The sequence below is a fragment of the Pavona decussata genome, unplaced genomic scaffold, assembly GCF_977016875.1.
Source record: "Pavona decussata unplaced genomic scaffold, jaPavDecu1.1 SCAFFOLD_12, whole genome shotgun sequence".
Taxonomy (NCBI): Eukaryota; Metazoa; Cnidaria; class Anthozoa; order Scleractinia; family Agariciidae; genus Pavona; species Pavona decussata.
In genome coordinates, this window is record NW_028145435.1 from 693,664 (window position 1) to 719,757 (window position 26,094).

Sequence of the window (26,094 nt, forward strand, 5' to 3'; positions counted from 1 at the left end):
ACTTACTCTCGCAGTACGATTTTATATTTTTATCCAGTGACATCAAAGAAAAAAATATTTACGGACAAAATATACAAAGAGCGAAACTAGGAGTGATTTTGTTTTCTTCATCTGGATTATTTACATCTTCAATCAACATTTCAGCCGTGACCACTTGACGGTACAACATTTGTTTCCTTAGTCTTCCAGAAACGTTCTAAGGATCGCAGACCGAGTGAAACAACAGCCAAAAATTAAAAAAAATTCTTTCGTAGTGTTGTTTTCGCTTTATTTGGCTATCAGTTACCTTTGCAGTCATTTCCAATTTCTCAACTAAACTTTTCAATTTTTTTCCTGGTTAATCGTCGTTCAGATAAAACAGCAGTTACGTATTATGCAATTAAGTAATTAGGAATTTATTTTGTGTTAGAGGATGACACTATATAATTAGGCTAAAATGTAATGAAATCATGTCAATATGTAATTTGAATTATAAAAAAATATAAATTTGTTTTTATTAACTAAGTTGATAAGGTGATTTATCCACTGTAAAAAGATTCCAGAGCTCTAGAATCTCTCTACGGCGGCAGAATTACCTTAGATGATAAAACCAAATACTCGTTTCCACTCCCCCACCGACCCAACACCACAGTTTCTTTAGAAACTAACCCTTATCTATATATAAAAATATATTTCCACAATAATGGTAAGCCAACTGTTGTTTGTTTTCCTTTTCTAGCTCATTGCCGTTATGTTTCATCCAGTAAATCATTTATCTTCTCACTGTATAACATCAATGGCTACGCTCCTGTTAAGCTGCCGATCAAGTCAGAGAAAACCAGTTACGCTATATACCCATGCTTTCATCACGGACCAATGTTTGGTGCCGGACACGACATCCACGTACAAGAAAACGCAAGGAGCAGCCCAATTTCTTACACCAATTGTGGCCACACTTACCCCCTCCCTCCAGGGTATTCTTCATCTGGTCATACCTGTACATTTTATGCAGGAAGCAACACGTTCCTTATCACTGATGTTGAGGTATTCTACGAAACAACCACTTAGGACAAACAAACAATATACTGTGCCTCCCGTTAACCGACCGACCCTTGAAATATTTAAAGTTTAAAATGATGATGACTCCCAATGTTTGTTATTCTCAGTTCTCCCGATCTCGCCTTAGTATCTCCTCTTTTTCATTTCCGCTTAGACAACTGCCTTAACTCTGAGAGGCCGTCTTCTTCCCACATCAGGTTTTTTTGTTTTGTTTTGTTTTTGTTTTGTTTTTTCTTTTTTCTTTTCTCCGCAGATCAGGAATTTCTTTCTTTAATTTCGTTTTTATTTAAATGTATTTTTTTTGCACTTTTCTTTTGACTAAGTAAACCGACGGCACAGTATGCTTGGTTTGCTCTGAAGGGGTCTGTCATTATAGATTAACTGGTACTAGCCTACTGTTACGGGGGATTTTGCAGTTTTGCACGGAATTAGGAGCTTAAATATTCAGCACAAAACTTTGATCGTAGCACAAAGAAAAATATATCTTGCATAAGAAATAGGCTATTCATTACAAGTTGATGGTCCGTAATTTAACATATTTAATCATAAAAAGAAAGGAGTTGGGTCTTCTTGCAAATTATTTACTCGCTTTCGCTGCAAGAAGTTAAATCGCTTTAAGATATTCGCTGTTTTCTTGTTCTCTGAAACTTTAAAAAAACAACAGAAGCAAAATGTCAACAACTTGTGAAGCTAAAGTAGCATTTCTTTTGTCCCTTGAGGATTCGGAAGTATTGTACTAAACTTAAGCCGACAATTACCTTCTTTAGTTCGCTAAGTTTAAAATTACTTTTGCATGGAGCTGGTTTCGTTTACCTTTAGAAGAAAATAGCTTTCTATACGATTAATTTACAGCTAGTAAATCAAGCTGTCCTGTTATTTCCTAGTTGAATTAGTTCTCGTTAGAGGTGTAGATGTGCTCAACTCACAGCTGTTCGTTTGTCGTTGGATTCATTAAGATTTTTTAGTTGTAATTTAGTGTATTCAGAAAGGCGTTTGCCGCTAATATTAGTTTTCCAAGCTGGACTCACAATGTTGAACCGTAAGCGACAATTTTAATTTAGTTCGCTATCCAGTACAAAGACTCTTGTTCCGCTCTTAATGGTTTTTCATTTAATTCTATTGACACGCGAATAGCACCTTGTAAAAAAAAAAAAAATCCATGTACAAGCTCATATAAACCCTTGTTGTACAATGTTCCTTCGAATTACAAGTTGAGTCAGAATAAAGCTCTGTTGGACCAAATTCTCGTTTCTGTTGCTGAAGTTCTGTCCAGTTCGTGGCTAGATCCTGGTACCACCTTGAGAAGTGACAGTTTCTCCCTGCGAGCGAGTGCTCCCAATTGAGTGAAATTTTCCCCGTTGCGTTCCTGTCTAGTCTTCGTTGCAGTTTCCGCGTATTTCCCGCAGAAGCCGGAAAAATGTACTCTCACACTACAGAACATGCGTTTTTTCTTTTTTTTATTATTCAAGCGAGCGGAGAAAAGCGCAGAGCGCGAGTCACACCCTTCCCGTCGCGCGTGACTCTCGGTTCGCTTGTGACTCGCGCGTTTGCCTCAGCTAGCCTGAAAAATGTAGCAAAAAATAAATAAATAAATAAATAAATAACGCCTGTTCTTCAGACTAAATGGTAACAAAAACAGGGGCTGACGTAAGAGAAAACTAATAGAGCGAACAGGGCATACACACTGAGGTAAGCCGCTCTCCACGCCAGAGCATTCTGTCTATTTTTTCTGCGCCATTCTCGCAGCAGTCTACAAATACAAAAGGCAGAACCTTACTTTGTACAGATTAACGGAAAGAGCTACTTTGATATTTCAACACTCAAAAGATACTAGATGTCTAAAGTTTGACTGGTTCAATCAAATTTACATCGTTTTTAACCTTATTCTTCAATGATAAAAGAATTCGTTTCACCAACTCGTCCAGTTTTGTGGGATTTGGACAGGGTGTATGGCAAATGCCTGAAATGGTTTCTACAAGACGTCTCATAGTTCAGCTAAAAGTAATATTTATTGTCCCCTCGTTCCTCAAATGAGCTGAGAAGGGCATTTATAATAGTTCTTGCAACACTATGAGGATTGCCTTTTTAGCACTCACCAGCGTTTAATCATCACTTTTACGGTCTGATGTTCAGAACAATTTAGGGGAGATTTCGGGGTTAGGGTTAGGTTTAGGTTTAGATTAAGTTTTTGGTTAGGGTTCGATTGTCGGGTTAGGGTTAGGTTACAGCCTAGGGTTAAGATTATTGTCAGGGTTAGGGTCTAACTCAGGGATAGTTGTTTAGGGGTAGCAGCGTTAGGCTTAAACGTAAGGGGATGTTGTAGGTTAAGGCAAGAATTTGAAGCTAAAAATGCCAGTGCTGCAATGTATACACATTTCAATCTGTAAGAAGCATTTCACTTCATAATGTAAGATAGTGTTGGTCACGATAAAATGATATTTAGCGGTAATGGAGAAGTACGCTGACTAACGCTAGGACGTAAGACCTCGTGGTTATTTCCCCGACTTCTCCGTTGTGTAATGAACCTTCTTTTTATTCTTGTTATGCATACTTTTGTTCAATCCATGCGATCTTTTGCAGGCGAAAGTAAAAACCAATACTGACCATTTTTTTAGCTGAGTGGGTTTCATTTTTTGGTCACGTGACCCAGAATCTTTGGCTAATTTCTAACGTTTGGAGTTTTAAATTCCACTAGAAATTAGACAGTTATTGATCAAACGTGTTATCAGTTCTTTTATCGGAACGTGACATTTTCGAAACGTGCCACGAACTGTGTCCATATTGAATAATTTAGCTAAAATATACGAAAAAAGGTCACGTAACAATATCAATTCCTTAATAACGCTTATTAGTATAAATCTACTAGTGTTCTATCACGAATGCCGTTCTCTGATTGGCTACGCTACTCGCTATCTATTCTGTGATAGATAGTGAGTAGCGATTTTCAACAAAATGGCGCCCGCTTCTTCGCATTTTCGAAGTGTCTGCGATGAGGAAATAGATAATTTACTTGTTTAGTTTTGAGCGACTAGTAGATTTATACTAAAACAATTAGATTATTCGCTCTCGATTTCTATGCGTGATAGTTGATTCGGGCTTCGCCCTCATCAACTATCACGCGATAGAAATCTCGAGCTCATAATCTAATTGTTAAATAGAAATCCCATAAATCGCATGTAAGTATAAAATCAGATGGAAAGTGATTTATTAAATGAGATAACGACGAAAGTTTGAGGTTTTTACCATTGAACGGAACGCTACAGTGAAAAATACTTTTCATGACATCATACATTGAGTACTGTTCGCGTGACCCTAATCGAGACCTAAAATGAATATTTTAAAGAAATGCTAGCCATATAGGAAAGTATACGTCAATTCTTTCATCGCACCAAGAAAGTTAAGTGTAAAGTGACCCTCTATACTGGATCCACCATGGGCTGCTTTGTAATTAGGTCAGAGTCTGTACATGTCTTTTCTTTCCACTCATAGCGGAAAACAAACGGAAATGGCTATTTCCTATTTCTGCACCGCACAAGTCCAGTTATTCCACTTCTTCCCCTATTTTTATTGAATCCGTGACTTTCCTTTCCTCGTGTTCATATGTATGTAGCGAAGAAACCGCTGTCAAAGGCATATCACAGGCATATCATCTTGCAATGCATCATGGGAAATTAGATGACAACACGTAGCGTTAGCCCCGTCCCGCCATTTTGAAAATATTTTATAAGTCTAAAAGCAGGTCTTAATTCCGAAACTTCGAACACGGCAACGCTTGGCAAATGAACCACAACTCACGTCGGTATGGTTTTTAGAGAAGACCTGCTCATAGACTCGCCGCCTGGGTCGACCTGCCTTGGAATGCCGATTTTTCACCTCGAGTGCTAATAAGCACTTTCAGCACCCAAACGAGCAGAGCATGTCTCATTTCTTCGAGAGATGCTGGTGACTTGCGAGTATCCAGACTTCATGATGTCCTTCAACTACCAGGCGGACAAAAATTTATCGATCGAACGAGCTTTCTACAAAAGGTAAGGATTGGAGCTTTAAATCACGAAGAATCTACAGAACAACACAAGAAGCGTAGTCAAAACAAACCAAGTCACATACTTACTGGCCTCGCTTCCATGCTACTAGTTCCGGGCCGTCCGAGTGGTCCGCCATATTTGCATTCGGTGTATATTAAGAGAGATTTAGCATCGCGTTTACGGTAAACGGCAAACGCCAGCCTGAAATTTTCTCTTTGATGAAAAACAATGAAGCCGGCTTTTTTGGTTTAAGCTTATCCCCACCCAGTAGGCGACAGCTACCGAGCAAACACGAAAAAGAGAGAAGTGAGTACGAGAAACACAAGTTTATACATTTTAGAACAAACAGCGGCTTGACGTTTCCCGTTTGGCGAGAGCCGTAAACGCGAAGCTAAATCTCTCTATAACGAAAAGTATCGGTGTAAGTTACTTGCACTTATACCAGCACTGAGAGCCGGGTAAAGTAGATTTATGAATAACAAGGTCAAAGTTATCTCCCAGCTACTTTGGCAATGAAGATGCAGTATCTCCCTCTAAAGCCTCCACGAGTACAGTATCTTTTCCGAGGCCAGTTTAAAAAACACTTCACACGTGTAGCTCAACATCTTGGCCCTTGTTATTGCACGCTCATGCATAATTGTTTTTGCATTTTTTTTATTGAGTTTCTTTTTTGTGTCCACATATAAACCAACGTACCCAGCCTGTCAACCACAAAGTTGGATAACTTGCCCCTTGTAAATTTTTCGACGTTTCGGGGCTTATAGCTAAAGTTACTTCAAATGGAAAGCACCGATATATATTTCTCTTTTGTCAGTCTTTGGACATCTGTGTAGCGCAACTTAAGGGCCGTTTACACGACCGAAAAAATTGGAACGGCTCGGATAAAAAGATGAACGGCTCCGACAAAATTTGACGTGTTAACAGTACTTGACCCGTTCCATTCTTATCCGTTCCGTTCCTAAAAAGGTCCATAGGCGGCTATGGACCCCTTTCGGAACGGAACCGATAAAAAACGGTTCCGTACCCACATTTTTGTTTTCTTTTCAACATGTAAACGCTCGCCCTTTTTTCGGTACCGTTCTGTTACGTTTTTTCTGAGCCCGTAGTACTCCACGTCAGTTGTTTAGCATACCATTGATCGTCAGAGTAAGTGCTAAGATCAAACCCTGAGCGCTTCTTCTTGGAATTTGCCACAAGCTCCGTTCGACTGTGAAGTGCGATACAAGGGCTGTTAATAGGAGAACCGTAAGCCTTGTTTTTCTCCTAATTCGGTACATTCTCTCAGAAGCATTTCTTTGAAGAATCACTCGCGCTGTCAAACATGAATTTCGTGTTCTCTTCCAGAAGAAACCAGAAAAGTGATTGTAAATCTATGATAGTCGGAGATACGCACAGTGTACTGTATGTGTAATTAAGCGCATATGAACAACTAATCGAAGCAGTTTTGTTTAATTATTGCGGGCTCCATCGTTACCGGTCTCGAAGAAAACAACGTTTAAACGGTCTAGTACCCGTTCCAAGGGGCTCTCAAGTACCGTGCCTTTTTCTGTTAGGTACATTACAGAATTTCTACGTGTAAACGGGAAATTTCGTCTGGAACCGGTACTTGTTTCTAACCGAGCCGTTCTTTCTCTTTTAAGGTGTAAACGGGCCTTTAGGCACTGTTACGATATGTTGGTATGTAATAGACAAATATTCTTTGGCAACAGCTTCTTTGCAGAGTCCAAACTGCCTCTTCCCATTGCCAGTACGTTTCTTAGAAGATATTCTATGTCTTCTCAAAGGAGAGGAGCCAAAAATTCCTGAATTTAAAAAGTATATATTTCAAGGTCTAAAAATACGTCGACGTGAAAGATGAGGACTGGTTAACCACCAGAGTGAAACTTGACCAATAAGTATATTTGCCATCTATCCAAAATAAAGCATTTTGCATGTTCACAGGTTTTTATTGCACGAAATGTTGGTTTCTGGCATAATTGGGTGATACTTCCAAGTAATAGGCTACTCCTACTAATAGGAGTGTACCGGTGGATGGGGTAGCATTATCACAACTGGACTGAATACATTGGGACTGCATTTTGAATAGAGTTGCTGCAGTGGGGTAAGAATATTCTGGCGAGCATTTTTTTCTTGGGGGGTTGGGTTGAAAGTAGGGACCGTGAACTTGACATTTTCACAAAAGTGACTACGATGGGGTAGATAATTGGCCACAGAATTGAGTATGATGGGGTGTTGACCCAAGTAATCCCCCCGGGCATAATGTCTGTTTTGTATACTTTGCATATAAATATTATGAATAGTCAGCTGAGATGTAGTCTTCGATTCAGCAGTAAATGTGGGTGGAAAGCATGTCCGTTTGAAAGCTATATTTTGAGTTCTTTTTTAACTTCTTCTAATCATTAAACAAAACACCTTTGCTATCATCTGCCTACCTGCATTTGAGCTTCGGAGGACTGCACTTCGTTGTGGAAGTGTACTTCTTCATCAGGGTTGATGGCCACATTTTCGCCGCTTCCTGCGGGTTCCGCATTCCCACTTGCCTGGAAAATAAGATATAACGAAATAAACATAAACTTTTTAAGGATGGAGAAGCTTAAGTTGCCAGAGCTTACCCTGTTTTTACATTTCGTCTGATTGCAACGACACCTCGGGCGGAGCAATCCATGCTCGCCGCTTTGCACAAACAGTGCCCTCGTCCACGCTTCTTAACACATGCTCCTTTACAAGAGCATGTTACTTCTGTTGACCTGTCTCTGGTGTTCTATTGAGACAAAAATGGTAAAGGATAAGCAAACAGTTTTACGCAAAAACTTCTGAGGCAAACATTCCGACACTGAATGAATGTTTCCACGTGGAGATATTTTGACACATACCTCCGCGTCTTCAGAGTTTTCGCCTTCGTTCGCATCAACGATAGACTCGTAAGTATTTACTTCCTGAGGTGATCCTGGTTCAAATAATTCATCTACTTCCTTTACTTGTGCTTTCAATCAAAATACCTGGGCTTTCACTCCACAAATTCGTATGCACGGCGACCAGGCAAGAACACGGCGGGAATCGATAAAAATAGTTGACCAATGAGTGTTCGCCATTTAACAATAGCGGATTTCAAAACAAACTTAAACGCCCGCAAAGGCTGCGGTTTTCCGCCACTTAACATGGCTTTAATAGAAATATCTCGTTCGCGTTTCAAGGAATCCAAAAACCCTATCATCATATCGTGAATCAGTATTGTGAGGTATTTTGTGAATTTTTGGGTGATGCTTGGGTATATATGGGAGGAGTAGTTTTGCTGGAAAGATTGGTAAAATAAAGAAAAATAAGAAATTTTGAAGATTTAGTAAAGTTTTAAAATTGGAATTTGAAGTAAATAATTAATAGACGGATACCAAGTTAGTCTACTAGCAACCTGGGGTGCTCTTGCGTGGGTATCAACTGTCCGTTAGTGTTCCAAAAATCATTTTCTTTCCTCTATCCCCTCTTAAACCTCTTCAAATTTCATTCAAATTTAGGTGTATTGCCCCCTTAAGTGAATGTGGTGTAGGATTTCCATCTCGTTCAGGAACGAATTCGAAGTTTTGGACTGTAACAAGGGTCTACCATGTGAACGTGTAGATACTCACAGCAATTTCTTTTCCCTGAACAGTCACGAAAACAGAGAATCAGCTACTCAACTGAATAGAACGTTTGCTTAAATTTCGACTCCGAAATGAATTCACAGCTAAAAGCTAGGACATCCAGTTAGAAAATACACTGGTTAAAAAGTACTGCTGAATGCGGGTGTATCTAAAAGTGAAAATTAATACTGGAAAGTTTTCAATGCAGTGCTTTGGCAGGTAACTAAAGGTAAGGTAACGTCGTACTGCGAGCCTAAGTGGCCCACATGGCCGGAGGTTAAAAATAAATAAATCACTTTATTCAAGTGTCAATGAGTGTCGATGTATTTAGCGCAGAGAACTATTTGGGGACATTTTCCAGATCGAATTGGAATTTAGAAGTGTTGGTTTTTGAGGAGAAGGGAAAACAGGAGTACCCGAAGAAAAACCTCTCGGAGCAAGGCCAAGAACTAACCGGTTAACCCGGTTTCAATAGCATATAAAAAAAAAGGAGTATTTGTATTCATCCTTGGATGAGACGCTAGTCCATCGCATTATGTCACCGGTATTCACCTGGGTGAAGAGAGACAATGTGGAAGAAAGTTTCTTATCTAACGAAACAACACAGAAATGAAGACACCAACCTAGCCTGGAACCACCGACCCTCCAATCTTCCAACCATCCCATCGAAAGTCCAACGCGCTTACAACTACACCACTGCGCATTCACAGTGGTTTGGTACACAACCATTTCAAATAATTTTAAAATTGCATACTTCGGAAAGAATGGAAACATACGAGTGGATTACCAACAGATCAAGGGTCAATTTTAGATGGGTTCGGGAATTGATCTGGGCTTTAAACAAGAGCGTGGTTAAATCTTCATTCATAGCCAAAAGCCTTGGGACAAACTCCATTTTTTGTTATCTCTATTCTTACGTGTGGGGAAATCATTGTTCCCGTACCTCCTTCCCCTGCTTAAACCCATTTGCGTAGGAGGGGGGAGGGGGGTTGATGAGAGAATACTTGAGCACAAATATAAAGAACCTACAAAAAAGCTGAATTCATCCTTCTGGTCTAAAAGCAAGACAACTAAACATCATGTATTCAGATGACCGTTTTAAAATTTCATGATGCCAGATATAAAATAAAGAAATCCAGTAGACAATAATAGCACGCTATTTCTAGGAGGAGAAATCATATAAAATTCCTAATTTAAAACAGCTACAACAAAATGAAACAGTTTACACTCTTTCGGGCTTATATTTATAAAAGCATAAATTGGTCATTTCTAAATTTACACTAACAAGGGCACAAGAATAGAATCCCAACTGGTGCGGGACAACTGGCTGCGAATCAAAGGTGTTGTTCATAGAAAAAAATATGGCTAACTTAACAACACGAGATCGATACGTTTTTCGAAAGCCCTTTCCAGAAATCATTGTTCCCGTACCTCCATCCTCTCGGTAAATCCATTTGCAATGCTGAGTTTATTACACCAGGAGACTATTTACAAGCCTCCCGTGGGAGGGGGAGGAGGGGGGGGGGGGGGGGAGAGAAAACTTACTTTTTCTGACCCAAAAGCAAGACAACTAAATGTCGAGTATTCAGATGAACGTTTTTAAAATTTCTTGTATCTGCAGCACCTGAAGCTTTAAAACGAATGATCTTTTCACTGGAAGGCAAACGCTGATTCAAAACCACAAGCCCTCTAAAAAGAGCTATAGCAAACCATTCATGATACCACATATCAAATAAAGAAATCCTGTCGACAACAAAAGCACGCTATTTCTAGCAAGAGCTAACATGTACGCAGACCAGTCAGAGTATGCTGCGTGTTCAAAATAAGCTACGAGAAAATGAAACAGTTTACGTTCTTTCAGCGATATAAAAGTACAATAATAGTTCTCAATATGTGTGGGGCTTTCCTTCGAATCAAACCAGCTGTTTACAGGAATAGCATAGCTAACTCCTAACCACGAGGTTGATACGTTTTGCGAAAACTCTTGCTCCCCTTTCGGGAATAAGGCAACCTAATGTTCTCAATTGCTTGTTCTTTTCTACTCTTGGCTGGGAAGGCAGTATTGTATCCGGTTGGAATGAATGAATGAATGATAAAGACAAAGATTTAAACAGGATGTTAGCTGGTCATCAGCACATACAGATGAAGCAGAGTTAATTTAATACATACTTACTTTTGTCACACTGTAATATTTTATTTTACTCTAAGACACTAGCCCGTAGAACTACTTCAGATTCCAGTTTAAATAAAGAATTTTAGGACGATATGATGACAATGATGATGATGATTGAATAGATGAGGAAAACCTACACACAAAATAAAATGTCTTTGCTTGTACCAAGTTAATGTATGCGCACTACAAAAGCAATACCGAAACAGCAATATTATGCTTCAGCGATATTTCCGGAGCAAGAACGGATAAAAGGTAAGTTTTTTTGGAGGCCAGGACTACAAAGCTGGAAGTGCCAGGTTCGTTCAAATGAGTAGCAGTACACTGATAGAGGTGTTTGGTCACGTCGTGTTCAGTTTTACAAGAGGCGTGACAGAGCACTACAATCCAGAAGAACCTGAATTCACTGCAGAGTCTTTTGGATACAATCCTCTAGAAAGCACAGGCCGAGAATGGTATTACCGTCCTGCTGATGAACTTATTTACCAAGAATACAGCGACAGAGAGGCCACATGTTTGGACTATCTAACCTCTAGGCATCTTCATGTAAGGGTTATCGATGCGTGCACACCCGAGGAAAACGAAGAAACCCCGGGTGATCAGAAAGATGAAGATAAAGCCATGGCGTGGAAGCGATTTAGACCGTCCGCTATCCGAACAGTGTGTAAATCGTTGTACATGGGAGCTCTGATTTCACTTCTAACCGCTTGCTTTATTGGTACAGTATACATAGTGACTTCTTTTCTCTGTTACAAAATTGAGCATAACTGTGAATTTCAACCAAAAGAGTTAATTCCAGTACAAGTACAATGGACGAGAACAATTTCAAGTGTCATTTCCTGTGCCTTTCTTTACATTTGGTACTTTGCAAATATCTTATTTCTTTTTCGCCCATTCCAGTTAACTGGGGTGAGAGGACGACTTCTCTTGTTGTGTTTCCTGACATACTGTTTGGACACTCTTTATCGTGTTTCTTTACAACTCCTCGGAATATCTCACTCCAAGATTTCTAATAAGAATCCACTCAATGCCCTTTTTCTAATAAGTGTGTGTTTGCAAGTCTACATTATCACGAATCACTTCTGCCCTCGGTCAACAAAACAGAAGTTGACGCTGTTCTTCCAAATGATCGTACCAGGCTGTTTACCTCTCATTGTCGGTAGCTTAATAGCCGGAAATCTTTATCCTGTTTACAGCGAAGAAAATAAAGAAGGCAAACTACTAATCGCCATATTTTCTCCTCTCATTGCCGTCATCTTCAAAGCAATCACCCGAATTTGTGTTCAGCGGTTATATAACATTACTCATCCAACATATTCTTACGTTTTGTTGGCTCCACTGTATATCGGTTCAGCGGTTATTTTTAGGGTTTTACAAGCAGAACTTGACAGCTTAAGATCCATCGCTATTCTTGGAATAATTCACGGCGCTGCAGAAGTCGTAGAACGAAGCACAATGGTTTTCATTGATCACGCCTGTCACACTCTACGGAAAAGACGATCAGCTCCTTGGGGAAGTTTTCGCACTCCTCGCCGTGAGAGACTAATGGCTGATATCGCCATCATGAGCATGTTGTCTGAATCAACTGCAATTGTAGCTGTTAACGGTTACTTATACTTGTATCAACTTATTTACCTACAAAACATTTCCCTTCAAACTTTAATACAATCTTTTGCCGTCCATGTTTCAGTTCAGCTAGTCATTGAGTGGTTTTTCACAAGCCTGTCTCTAGGCATTGAGACTCACTTTCAGAATATGGCTGTCATGGCTGTTTGGCGAAGACAGTGGAAAAGACACATATTAGTTGCAGTTGTAAATGCAGTTCCATTAGCTATCTGGACTAGTAATACCCTGTTTGAAGTTGTCGGTGAACGCTTTCGTGAGTCCTTAAGGCAGACTTGCGAAATGCCCTTCACCTGAAAACGAAGATACTAAATTTAGCCTAATTTAGTTCTAAGGCAATCTAAGGAGGTAAAAGGAGTAATCTATAATAAGTGAATGACCATCGCAGTTATTTGCACAGCTTAAGTTGTTGCCAAGTGTAAACATGAAAAACAAAAATCAGGTTTGAGTTGGAGGATTGCTTGTGACGTCATGGCGGCCAAGTTGGTGGATAGGAATAATAAGATTTTTCTCCTCAGCTTTGGGAGTTAACTTCCATTTTTATACGCAAACTATGTGACCAAATATTCTTTTGTTTTGTCCACCAACATGGCGGCAATGCAATCCACCTATATTCAATTCCTGAATTTTTTTTCAAGCTTTCACTTCGCAACTACTTAATCTGCGTACATAACACTATACAGAGATGATTATTTCTTCTTTTATCCGCAGTTCAAATATGTATTTCGTATATTCCACTTCCAAGGGTTATCTATGATTTCCGATTGTACATGTAAATTGTCACATAACCAATACACTCCATTCAACTCAAGCCCATACCTCTTTTATCAGCTGATAATTTTGCTAATAGAAATGCTGATCTTCATATTCTCGGTTCATTTTGTTTAAAAGCTGTAAGAATTTAACTAAGAATATACCGTTTTTGTACGCTGATAGCAGTTCCTCCCTAAAGGTCGGGCGCGCAAATTGAAGCGACCGACCTGTGCTCTTCTGGCTCACGTCACTCTTCTAGCTCTCCCGCTCTACTATCCATAAAGGGACAGCTTACAGTCTAACCATTTTGTCGTTGCCAAGAAGCCAAACAAAACAGGCGATACAACGTCCTTGCAATAATGGCGCACCATTTTCAAATATCTCATTCACAAAAAGTTCCAGTTCCTGGGAAAAAATGTAAAATGGTGTTCTTCTAATCTTTCAATCTTTGTAATGGGTAGTTTGCATGTGACTTCAAATTTGAAAAGCGAAGTGAAGCCGGTCTTTCAAGTATGTCATTATATTTAAACGATCGCAAATCTTCGCAAATGTTCTTTTTCATGCCTCAATTCTTTCCTCCATTAAATTTCTCTTCCTTGAAGGAAATGTTACTGCGTGCCACAAAACAAGTGAGCTTCCGGGAGATAAGGCCATGATTTTGTTTTTGTGTTTTATTGTTGTTCTTTTTTTTTTTTTTTTTTTGTTTGTTTTTTCAGCACTCCTAATCCACACGAAATCAACGAACGGGTTTCATTCGACTAATTTGTTCTTGAGAATGATGTATTAATCAGTAAATGACACAAGCATACTCGGAAAAAATCCGAGTGCGTCTTATCAGGAGTCTAACCTAAGATCTTCCGATTACCAGTTCAGATGCTCTACCAATGAGCTACAGGAGGGAGCTAAGGCCATTAAACTAGGTTCATGGGACAAACATCCTGCATGCTGTTAGGATTGGAATGTCAACGTGTGGAATATCTGCAATGGAAATAATGTGATGGATATGTTAAGCCTGGTGAATAAATGAGAATGATGTATTAATCAGTAAATGACACCGGCATACTCGGAAAACTTGTTTCCTTCGTTACCATGCTCCCACCAACAGCGTAGCTCCTCTGCTCACCGTATCAACCACATACAACCCACAATTCCTCGATTCGATCTGACGATGGACTAACGTTCGAAACGTCCGTTATCGAATCAGTTTACGGTGGCAAATTACCTTATCAACTCAGTAGATAGACCCACACGTTTCCACTCCCCACCGACGCAGCACCACAGTTTCTTTAGAAATGAACCCCCTTTATTGCCTTGTTTGCAAACCATTTTCAACTGAACAAAACTTTCGGCATAACTGTTACTGCATAACAGTATGCAGGACGCACGTCACATACGAGCCTACCCTTTTCCCGTGACGTAACATACAACGAACGCTCAAGACAGCTGAATCTACATCCCTTGTGCTATTGGCACGAGGACGTGGACAAAATGTTCTTTTTTTAAGCCGTTAAAGGTTTAATTGATATATCCTTCTGTGGTACCAGCAATCCGTAACACAAGTAGATTTACTCGCTCAAGCGTAAATTCAAGGTTTCCACAGTCTACTGCTTGTAAATGTAAGACTGACAACCTTCCAGAAATCATCTTTTTTAAATAGATATAAAAGAGCTACAAGGACTTAGAACACTTTGGTTTATTAATTTAATATTACTTTCGACGAAATAGTCTGCTCTTCTCAATCATTTTCATGATGCTAGCGCTTAAACTATCAACAATGACCCTGAAGATCCATGCTCGTTAAAAACCATTTGCCTACTGGTGGTAACATCACTCGCAGTCTAACTATTGCTTCCTGCTTTTGATTTAACATACTTTCTGTATTTTACTCACTTTTTATTTAACGTTGGCCCCCATTGGCTATTGCATTCACCCTGCCTCTGTGTAATTTAATTTCTTATTTTTGAATCCTTGGAATTAATTTTATATTTTCTTTGACGTCATGTTTACTCAGAGCAAATAAAATACAGAAATAAAAATAGAATGAACATTGTAGATAACCTAGTTCGTCACGAGTTTCTCTGCAGCTCTGTGGTTAACGCATAGACATTACCACATAACTGTTCCTAGCAGCATACAAGACGTGTAACACATTTATGAGGCTAGAAAATACCCCAGTTCACTAATGGTTTTTCTGTAGAGCAGTGGTTATATAGAACTTGGGTCATTTGTACATGATCCTTGCGCTAACCAGGACATAAACGTTTTCTCGAAATCAATAATATTTGTACACAAAATAATACTAATTTCTCGTAAAAAAAAGTCCACTTTATTATCCAACTCCACTTGGTACTGTTGGAATAACGCGCGAAACGAGTACAAATTAATACTGCGCGATATTCGAATAGTTAGTAATTTGTGCTGTACAAAACTGGTTTGGTCCGGTTTGCTGGTTATTCCTACAGTAAAAAAACAAAGAGATAGAAAAGGTTTTCCCACGCACACGCTTATCTTGTATCAGTTTTTCCTAATAGTTCTTTGCTGTTTATCAAAATTGGAAATCACTCTTCTTTGATAATAAATCTCTTATTACATGTTAATTTGGCGGTGTTGTATAGCTCTATATTTACTCGTTGATTGTATTAGGCCTCGCCAATGCAGCGCAACTCGCAAAAAGCGATACTACAGACCAAAAAGTCGTATAAAAATATATGTACAGTGTATTCCACAGAAAATCTTGGCATAACCAACGAATCGCCTAGATATATGTTGAACGTCTGCCTGAGATTGAAAGGCCAACATAAGGGCGAGAGATAAATTGATAAAACCTTTACTGTTTCCCTGAAACTTCTTTACAGTATTCGTGCTACAGTATTCATTGAAACAGATCAGTCCTGAAAAACAATAACTATGATATACACATCATACGGCTTGATGTAACTCTTTACAGTGTATCCATTTGTTCACCATCCTCCTCTTGAAGGCGTGACATGAGGTTTCTACTCTGGCACAAAGCTTGATAGAAGCTCTGAATCTCAGCAAATGAAGACTCAATAGAGGTCAGGACCCCCACCTACAATTAAAACACAAAACAAACATGTACAGTACAACAGACAAAAAAAAACCACCTAAAAACACCTCGCAGATACGCTTGGAATTTCATGACAGCAACCCCCGGCCGATCAATCACATGGATCGCTCCGAACATGAACAGCAAACAGGTCGATTTAATGGTAACCACCGTCGTTTTCCGTTTTTGCCAACTGAAGGAGAAATTGTACAGACTTGCATGGGGAAGAACAGCTAAAATTTGGTTGCTATTTAAGTGAGCCTTGACAAGTTTCCATTTGCTCCAGTAAACACTAGCCAGGAAATCCTGACGAATGATTTTAAACTCTGGAAGGAAAATAGAATAACTGCAGGGTTGTAAAAACTCGACCAAACAGGTATAAATGATCCACCTACCAGCTGGCCATCTGCCAGGGAGAACGTTCTTATCCATGAAACATTTTCTAGTAATGTTGGAAAACTGGCAAGGTTTGAGGAAATCAAAGGCAAAATCTCTGCTGTGTTCCTATTGAGAAAAAATCAAAGAACGATCATGAGACTTTACCCTGACGAAATCAACAGGGAGAATGGACTTGAAATTCCAGAAGTTTGGATGCCTACATGTACAATCAAACAACACTACAGTTTGAATTATTTTAAGATCAAACTGCTGGGCACCGTACGGAATCTTGATGTTAATCATAAAACTAAGCAATTATCACCGTGTTCGTGTTGGAATTACTTGTGGTTATTATGAACAGGGATCAGTTGGATGGCTGTCCCTCAACATCACTACATGCAGTGTTAAATGACGGTCACCTCAACAAATGCAAAGAGCTTTGTGGAGATGTACCACCAGATGCAGCTGGCGTTACGAAAAGCATAATATGGTGACAAATCACCAGGCCTTCTAGTCTTCTAATAGTTAGCTTTAGCATTACATTTTTACACGACCCCTGGAGCTGTTAAGCTTTAAAAAATTATTTTGTATTAATAAAGGTCATCTATCTTGATACGAAAAGTATCACTGAGATTAGTGTCGTTTCAAAAACACAGAATGTTGTTGAATTAAAGGAGTACTGTCACGGAGATTTTGCTGCATTTGACCAAAATTACTCAAACATTTAACGTAGAACTTGAAATTGTTCGTAGACTCGCACCGGGAGGAAAATATTAACTGATCCTTCAATGAAGAACAAACAGTAAACATGTTTTCAGCAATTTCTCCAAAATACACAGAACGAACTTGAAAAAATTAGCCAATTTTTTCAAGTTGTAATCCATTTCAATCAAAACCATTTGCGGCAAAAGATAACAAATACTAGCTTATGTATTCTTGTAGGGCATTTGTTAACAATACTAAACCATTATTTTAACATTCCCATCAATACAAATATGTTTTTACGCTGTACGAAGGCACGCTAAAACTGGTGACACTGCCCCTTTAACAGAATAATGGTCCAGTTTTATCGAAAAGTACCACTCCAGTGTACTGACTGAAACAAGACTGTCGTGATTGTCTCTGACCATAGATGAACTGGGTCAAAAGGGACTGCAACTTGAAAAAAGGTTAGGTCATTTATTTTCAAGTTCTTGAATTTTCGACTTCAAAATGCACTAGAACAGATCATTAGTTGTCCCTTTCAAGAATTCATTCTATTTCTTTTGCTCGGTGTTCTAATGTTGTTTTGCAACTGAGGTATTATTGCACACATTTTAACCGCAAAAGGTCAAACTCCACGTGACACTTCCCTTTAAACTTTTTTTACTTACTTGTGATGGGCGGCATCTATCTCCAAGAATTCACCTACAAACGGTTGCTGCATTCTGGAGATGAGTTCATCCTTTGTCTCAATGACTGCTGACAACTGGCTAGAGATCCGTTCTAACTGATGGCATCTTTGTCCTGTACATCGGTGAATAATGTTGTTACTTTGAGGAGCACATTAACGTTGTTTTGCAAAACAACACAACTTGAAAGCTGTTCATGGCTGTGCATTGGCGTCAGAAATATTTGCTGGCTCCATTATTTTGAAGCTATCAATATAATATTCCTCACAGCATTATTAAAGGGGAAGTGTCGGGGTTTTTGACCCGTTTTGTTAAAAACTTAGCTACAAATTAATTTTGGAACAACGAGAGAAAAGAAATCAACTCAATTTTTGAAAGGAACAACTCGTGATCTGTTCTAGTACATTTTGGAAACATAAATGTGAGAACTTGATTAGCCCGACATTTTTCAAGTTTCCATCCATTCCGACCTACTCTGTCTCTGGCCAGAGGCACTAATCGACAGTTTTTAAGAATTGCACTGGGGTGATAATTTAACTAGACAATTTTGTTTTTGTTTCTGTTGACAGACAAACATTTTTGGGTTTTGAAATATCAAATTCGTGTGATACGTCCCCTTTAAAAACAACCTAAACGTCAGTTGCTATAGAGTGGAAAGCCAATTAGTAGCAGTCTATAGTTAAATCACCCTAGAGGAATAACATTTCTCATTTGACTACAAATATAATCTCTTCCTAAAAGCACAATTAGTGCTAATCAGGGAATAAATTCAACCCACTTTGCGAGGTTGATTAGCTCACTCATTGGCACAAGCTGATGGAAGTCAATGTTTGTTAACTTGGTTCAAGAAATGGAGGAAACCAATACTGATTAGAGGTAGTTCCTATTTGCAAGTTTAAGACGAATGAACTGAATTTATGGCAGAAAAAAACAACAACTGAGCCTACCTAGTATGCCACTTTGCGAGGTTGATTAGCTCACTCATTGGCACAAGCTGATGGAAGTCAATGTTTGTTAACTTGGTTCAAGAAATGGAGGAAACCAAGACTGATTAGAAGAAGTTCCTGTTTGCAAGTTTAAGATGAATGAACTGAATTTATGGCAGAAAAAAACAACAACTGAGCCTACCTAGTATGTCCACATGAGTGATGTCCTTAGTTTCAGCTTCTTTTAAATGGCACTGAATTTCAAGGTTTACCTTTGGAAGTAAAAAAAATATTCATCTGTTTTTAGTGTGACATCAAGACAGAAATCTCTTAAATAACATTACTGTTACTATTAGTAATACTAGTATTTAGAACCCAAACCCAGATTCGTGTATTCTGTTGAAAAATAATTTACCTTGCACTACATGTACCTAAATCAGTCCCTGATATTTGAAACAATTTTTATATCTTAGGAGGCGGTTATCACAGACTATTGGCTATCTCTCAAACATAAGATCCTGCAAACTGCCAGGACTGCAATGTCAATGTGTGGCATATGAGCAATAGAATGAATATGATGGTACATGTATATTGTAAGCCAGGTGAATAACCTAGAAAAACAAAAACCTAGTTCCCAAAACGCCCCAATTCAGTGGTAGATCATCCAATCTAGCAATCAGAAGGTGATAGGTTCAACTCAAGTTAAAGAGAACTTAGATTTCTTCTTTTCAAGTATGAAAAATCCAAACAGTACATGTATGCAGGATGTTTGTCACATGAACCTAGTGTTTAATAGCAGCCTCCTGCTCATGAGTCTCCTGTAGCTCAGTGGTAGACTGAGCATTAATTCCATACAAATTTTCTAATCTTGCACTGATTCCCACAGTTTTGAACTGGTGCTAAATGAGAGATTTATATGTAAAAAGCTTAAAAGTCCCATATCACAGCAAAAATTGCAGCAGTGCAGTGTTATAAGGCTAGTAGTATATGTGTACTTTTGTCCGTCTTCTCGTTTTTAGTTGTGCTTTGTTTGTTTGTTTTGTTTGCTAAAGAAAAGTATTGTATAAACACCGGAAAGGAAAAGGAAAAAATAAACAAAGAAAAAAATAGGAAAAAAATCTCTTCATAATTTTGTAAGTAGTAGATAGCTTTTGGTAACAGATGTAAAGTATTGTTGGCTGTAGACAAAGTTCATTGTAAGTCAAGTATTCTAAGCAAAGTATTGCAAGCCATGTAGTGTTAGTAGTGTACTTTACGTCTTTACAAATGTATTACTGCTTAATAATTATAATAATAAAAAAGTGTTTTGATATTTAAAAAATACAGCTTAAAAGTCCCATATCACAGCACAAATTGCAGTAGGAGGTTAATATTGGGCAAGTGGAGGTTTTCATGATGTTCTTTCTTGGTGAATCACCACTTTGGTACTCGTTATAACGGGGGGGGGGGGGGGTACTCTCTATAATGGCCTATACAGGGAGGCTCCGCCCAAAAGGGGTACCTTTTTCACCCTTCAGGTATATGAAAGGGTAGGGATTTCACGAGTCGAAGTATATGAAAGGGTAGGGAAATCTCTCATTTAAGTACTTAAAAGGACCTTTCATTATTTTGCAATGGAAGATATACAAAAGGGGTACATAAAAGGGTAAGGGGTTGGACCTCTGGGCAGAGCCTCTCCATACTAAATTTTTTTGAGTACCCCCCCCCCCCCCCCCGGACGTTATAATGCCAAATCAACCCTAATTTTGAGGAAAAATTCAAACAGACCTGTGTAGATGCAAAGTAAACCAAACTAGTTGTATATCCTATATGTGATCATTAACCATTGGGGTTACCTTGTCTAAAGCTTTACCAAGTCTTGTGATTTCTCTCAGCAATCTTATCAGTGCCACTGATGGAGAGCTTCTATCTACTTTTCTTGTGATCTCTTCAGTATTTACCTTCCTCTGCAGGACAAAAAAATTACTTACTTTGAAGATAATGATTTAAAGGGGAAGTATCATGGGGTTTTTGACCTCTTCTGTTAAAAATGGTGAAATACGACCTTCACTTTGCTACAAAATAATTCTAGAACAAAGAGAGGAGAGAAATCAACTTAATTCTTGACAAGAACAACTCGTACTCTTTTCTAGCGCATTTTGGAAACAAAAATATGAAAACTTGAAAAACATTAGCCTAAGATTTTTCTAGTTTCAATCCATTCCGACCAACTCTGTCTCTGGCCAGAGGCACTAATCGACAGTTTTATTGCACTGGGGTGATAATTTATACTAAAACTTGACAATAATTTTTTGTTTTTGTTGTCAAACAAACATTTTTGGATTTTGAAATGACATCAAATTTTCGTGATACTTCTCCTTTAAGCTTTAAACAAGCTTTCAAAGTGGCTATGTAGTAAGAAATACATTATGCTTATTTTAAAGGCCTTTCAAAATGACAAATAATGGCGTTTTCTTTTCTGAATTATCTTCTCTAGTTCAAGATATATTTTGTTTTTGTTCAAAGATAAATCACAAAAGCAAGAATATCTGGGGAAATATTGAAGTGATGCTACTAAAACTTGGCATCAGTAATGTACCTCTGATAATCTGAATTGGCAATGGCTCACACAAAGCGCTTTTGCAAGTAAAATGTATTTTTGAAAGGCCTTTCAAATCGGCATAAATTATTTTCCCTTCATATGCACTTTGAGCTTACATGTATCTGCATGTACAAATAACAATATAGTCTAGTCTTTCGTTGTCTTTTCTGATATCTGGCTTGCAAATAAAGTCTAGAATGCACAAAATGACGAGCAGTGAGCTTTAAGCTTAAATGCAATTAAGCTTGAATAATAATTATAAACTTACCCTGTCGATATGGCCGCATTTTTCAGCAAAAGTTAGGATATTTTGCAAAGATCCGACGTGAATATATGTTGAAGACGGTGACCATGGATTTCCAGTATCCTCCACAAAGGATGAACGAAACATTATATGCCGTTGTCGGCGACAATTAACTGAAAACCATAACAATGAACTGACTCGCGCTTGCACAAAATAAAAGATGGCGACCAGTGGAGGTTTGTAACTCCCGCTTCATGTATCCGACAATGGAAAACCTTCTAAATAAGGGAGGGGTGGCTTGCGCTTCCAACGGGGAACTCAGCACAAAGATAATGTTTTCCACAAATTAAAGAAAAAATTTTACAAGGAAATGAATTAATTATGAATTTTCAAGCCACACTCTAATTGACCCAAAAATGTCTGATAAACTGTTGAATGTGTATGAGCCCAAACTTACGGGCTTAGCTTCTCCCCAAGAGTGGATTTCAATTGAATCTTTAAAACGAGGCTTGACTGTTAACATGGCGCCCTTGAGTAGCAAAATTGTTCTTGTTGTCTTTTTCATCGCCTTCATGCACAGAAATCTCCATGAAATGAATGGCTAAACATGATCTTGAATGAAAGACTGGGGGTGGTAAAAAAGCATGGCCACCGTAGAGCGAGATGGTGATCAAGGTATCGACGTGGGAATCACTTTACCATCAGAACTTTGGCTGGCTATTTTCAAGAAATTTCACCCCATATACGATGATCTCTTTGCCCTGAGTTTAGTGTGTAAGAATTGGCGAAGCCTTATCTTCACAAATCCAGATCCTACTCTTTGGGAAAACGTCACCTTACGAAATGCGAGGAACTGTAGCTACGAAAGCAGTGTTCTCATTAGATTCAAGACCATCATCAAAAGATTTGGCCATTTTGTGAAGGTTATTCGCCTGCAAAAATGCCACGAACTTTTCTCCGAAATTCTCCTCCTGTACGCCTCTTCTCTTTCTGTTTTGAATACACTTGAAATTGCTGGAATGTCTTGGTCTAAAAGACTTCTCAGAGAGCTGAGATGCCAGAAATCGCTGAGGAACGTCTTTTTGGAAGCTTCACTTATTCCAGATGGACTTTTTAATGAGGCTGATTTAAAGTACGTTGTTGAGAGTTTTCCTCAGATGAAAAACCTCAGCTTGCAATACTCAAGTCAAACTCAGTAAATGCGGTAAAGGAAGTTGTGTCTTCTAAGTACAGCAGTCATATAACGTCTCTGCTGCTAGAGAGAGCACGGTTGGAGGCCCTTGATCTTAAAGACACTGTTAAGAAATTACAAGGACTGAAAAAATTTAGTTATGGGAATGATCAAATTCATGGTTTGCCATCCATTCAGCAACTTCAGTTGACTTCCAAGTCACTGTCAGAAATGGACTTATTTCAGATTGGGGACTTTGCTGAGTTCCATTTTGCATTCCCCCATCTAAAGAAGATGATCCTGAATGGATGTACCTCTGTGTGTGAACTGAACATTGATGCCTCTTCATTAAGAACACTACATCTACTACTCTGTGTTGAGGTGCGTAACCTGAATAGAATCTCTGCAAATTCCTTGCATGAGTTGAAACTTAGAAGATGCAATGCTCTTATTCCAGCTGAACTGATCAGTCTTTTGGTTAGAAACCCAGACATCAAGTCACTTGAGCTTGAGGTGTACTGGACAAGTTTACGACTAGATCAGCATTCAGCTCCTTCACTTGAAAATATCACTATATTTGACAATGGTGAACGTTTAACGTTAGTTGACATTCGCTGTCCCAAACTGCAGCATCTGCTGATCAGAAAGTCAATGACAAGGTCCACCATTTTAAAAGCTGTGTCAATATCTTCACGTGATGTCAACAAGGTTGTACTTAATGATGTACCATACCTTCGCAAAGTCACTATTGATGCCAACACAGTCAAGTACCTTGAAGTAAACTTTGAAAGGAGGTTGGACCATGTTAAACCTGCTGAATTTACAAAGCTGAATTTTAAAAACAGATCATGCACTGTCAAAATCAGCCATCTTGTTTTGAAACGGTGTAATCTCAAAGCACTAGTATTGTCCCAGTGTAATGTTCAGCATATATCCCTGGAGTATTGTAATCTTGACTGCCCTGTGAGTGATCTCTTTCAACAGTGTGGTGTGGTTGAGTCACTGACCTTGACGAACTGTTATGGACCATGTCAGCTCAACTTGAGTAGTGACCATCTCAGAGAAGTACATGTTGTCTCCTGTACGTCCCTACTAATGGATCACATCAATTTGGCTTGCCCATCTCTTGAAGTGCTTAATGTTTCTGGACTGTCCTTTTTGCCAAGCCAGGAAGAGGTAGATTACATTGCCAGTAATGTCAGAGAGCTCTCTCCATTTCTTGGAACTGTTAAATTTTCACATTAGAAACATCTGGAGTACTGACTTAGGATGCAAAAAAATGAGCTTCATGTTACCTTGACAATCATACAAAGTGAACCTGTTTCTGAGAGCAAATGCAAGAAAAACATCCAGAGAAACAAGTTACCAATGCCATCTTGTGCATTTGTAAAATGCTATTGAAAGAAGCAAATTTCTGGCTTTGACCTTGTTCAAGCAAAAAGCCAAAAAAATAGGCAAATGTTATGCAATAAATAGTTTTAAGGATTCAGTAAAGAATGTTTAATTTACTGGACTACATGTATTGAGTTGCCACAAAATGTAATGACCTTAATAAAAGACACAGGTCTAGCCACCTAATCTGTTTAATGTTAAGACTGAACATTAACATTGCATCTCTGCGGCTTCATCTCCAGCCGTCCTTGGCCTGGGGTGCAACTGAATGTGACCTCCGAGCTGACTGGGAAAGAGTGCATCATGCTCTACCCCAGGCCTCCAAGATGAAGCTCAGTTTGCTGGATAAGTGTAATGAGGGCTGGGAATGAGAATGGCATCACCGAACTTTATAACAATGATTATTATTACTTAATTAGTTTCATCATTAACACCAAAAGCGTTTGGAAAATCAGCAAAGATTTTCACATTCAAGAAATAGCAGTGAAACAGTCATTAAATTTCTCAAGGAATGTAAACTTTGAAGATCTCTGTCAAACGTAGCAAAGGAAGTAGTTTACAAAATCAAATGCTGCGACTACCAGGCCACTTATATTGGTGAGACCGGCAGAAATTTAAATGAACGACTGACTGAACACAAACGAGCATCTAGAAATGGTGATATTAACAATCACACTGCTGAGCACCATTTACAAACGAACCACAAATTACTATCAACGACTCACTCTAGAAAGCTGGTTTACTAACTTAGAACAAACGCCACTCAACCGTTGCCTACAACTACCTGCACCATACAAACGACTTATTGACAACATCAACAGAACAGACAAACAATAGACATTTTACTAACAATACACCCACGGCCTTTTGACAAACAAAAGACAAAGCTAAACGTACCAATCACTTTTTACAGTCTTCATAGTCAATAACATCACGGCTTACTGACAAACGACCAATAACATCTCGACTTCGTTGACCAATCAGGTTAACAACCAGACACATATATATATATACCACCTACTGACGTTCCACAATTCACTTGACTCTGAAGATGACTTCTGCTCAGGTTGTCAAAACGTCAGTCAAAGTCACCTCAAACAGTCCTTCCCAGGACTACACTCACCCGAATGATCATAATTTACGTACTTATGGCATGACTCTTGGGTTCAAACCATTTAAAGTTAAACATATTAAACTTGCGTATTTTATATAACTTGACGTTTCGTATGCAAGTTATATAAAATGCTCAAGTTTATTATGTTTATCACTGCTGTTTGTATTTTATTTCTGATCAAGCTACGATAGCCCATTCAAAAACAAAAGTCTTTAAGATTGTATAACTTCAGTTGCCTAAAGACATAAATGATAAAAGTATATACAAGCTTATTTCGTTTTCACTCTTTCCGAAGCTGACATTCGAGTTGACATCAGACTCTAGGTTGAATTAATATTTGAAAATCCTGTATTAAGAAATAACGCTTCAATGTCAGTAATTTACGGTAGTCATTGACAAAACCGTATATTGTTGTACAAAAAGTTACACCACATAAGAAATAACACCTAATAGTTGCCCTGCTTCTTGTACCCTTTCTCCAGCTCTCTAAGTAAAAATGATGAGCACCCTGGACGCTTTTAACATGTGATCTTTAATCATGGTAAATCATTTCTAACATTATGACTCTTCGAAGAAATGTGATGGTAAATTTTCCAGCCTGGTG

The 26,094-nt window shown here is 38.6% G+C and overlaps 3 protein-coding genes and 1 pseudogene across 7 annotated transcripts in view; 3 read left to right on the forward strand and 1 right to left on the reverse strand.

Moving 5' to 3' along the window:
- Nucleotides 1-2,280, forward strand: part of LOC146487925 (uncharacterized) — a 44,354-nt gene extending 42,074 nt beyond the window's left edge. For all 5 annotated transcript variants that reach the window (XM_085125613.1, XM_085125583.1, XM_085125591.1 and 2 more), the window contains one exon: nucleotides 719-2,280. In XM_085125613.1, the coding sequence (XP_084981739.1) occupies nucleotides 719-1,047 (329 nt within the window). In that variant the 3' untranslated portion in view covers nucleotides 1,048-2,280. The remainder of the gene's footprint in view (nucleotides 1-718) is intronic.
- Nucleotides 2,281-10,947: 8,667 nt separating this feature from the next.
- LOC146487927 (uncharacterized) lies at nucleotides 10,948-12,942 on the forward strand. The gene has a single exon (XM_085124185.1). It carries the CDS (start codon nucleotides 11,160-11,162, stop codon nucleotides 12,768-12,770), a length of 1,611 nt encoding a protein of 536 aa, XP_084980311.1. The 5' UTR covers nucleotides 10,948-11,159; the 3' UTR covers nucleotides 12,771-12,942.
- A 2,587-nt stretch (nucleotides 12,943-15,529) lies between these two features.
- Nucleotides 15,530-22,062, reverse strand: LOC146487928 (uncharacterized). Its single transcript, XM_085125761.1, has 6 exons — nucleotides 21,838-22,062; nucleotides 20,824-20,934; nucleotides 19,191-19,260; nucleotides 18,045-18,177; nucleotides 16,689-16,797; nucleotides 15,530-16,296 (listed from the first exon to the last, which is right to left on the reverse strand). The coding sequence occupies exons 1-6, from the start codon at nucleotides 21,958-21,960 to the stop codon at nucleotides 16,168-16,170; spliced, it is 675 nt and encodes a 224-aa protein (XP_084981887.1). The 5' UTR covers nucleotides 21,961-22,062; the 3' UTR covers nucleotides 15,530-16,167.
- A 311-nt stretch (nucleotides 22,063-22,373) lies between these two features.
- LOC146487929 (uncharacterized) lies at nucleotides 22,374-24,885 on the forward strand (annotated as a pseudogene).
- The last annotated feature ends 1,209 nt before the right edge of the window (nucleotides 24,886-26,094 follow it).

What these genes read in the sequence shown, in the direction of transcription:
- LOC146487927 (XM_085124185.1), top strand. Translation starts at nt 11,160, where the DNA reads ATGAGTAGCAGTACACTGATAGAGGTGTTTGGTCACGTCGTGTTCAGT.
- LOC146487928 (XM_085125761.1), bottom strand. Translation starts at nt 21,960, where the DNA reads ATGTTTCGTTCATCCTTTGTGGAGGATACTGGAAATCCATGGTCACCG. An exon ending in CACTCATGTGGACATACTAG is followed by an intron (nt 18,178 to 19,190) that starts GTAGGCTCAGTT and finishes ACCGATGTACAG; the next exon opens with GACAAAGATGCCATCAGTTA. An exon ending in ATAGATGCCGCCCATCACAA is followed by an intron (nt 16,798 to 18,044) that starts GTAAGTAAAAAA and finishes TTTTCTCAATAG; the next exon opens with GAACACAGCAGAGATTTTGC.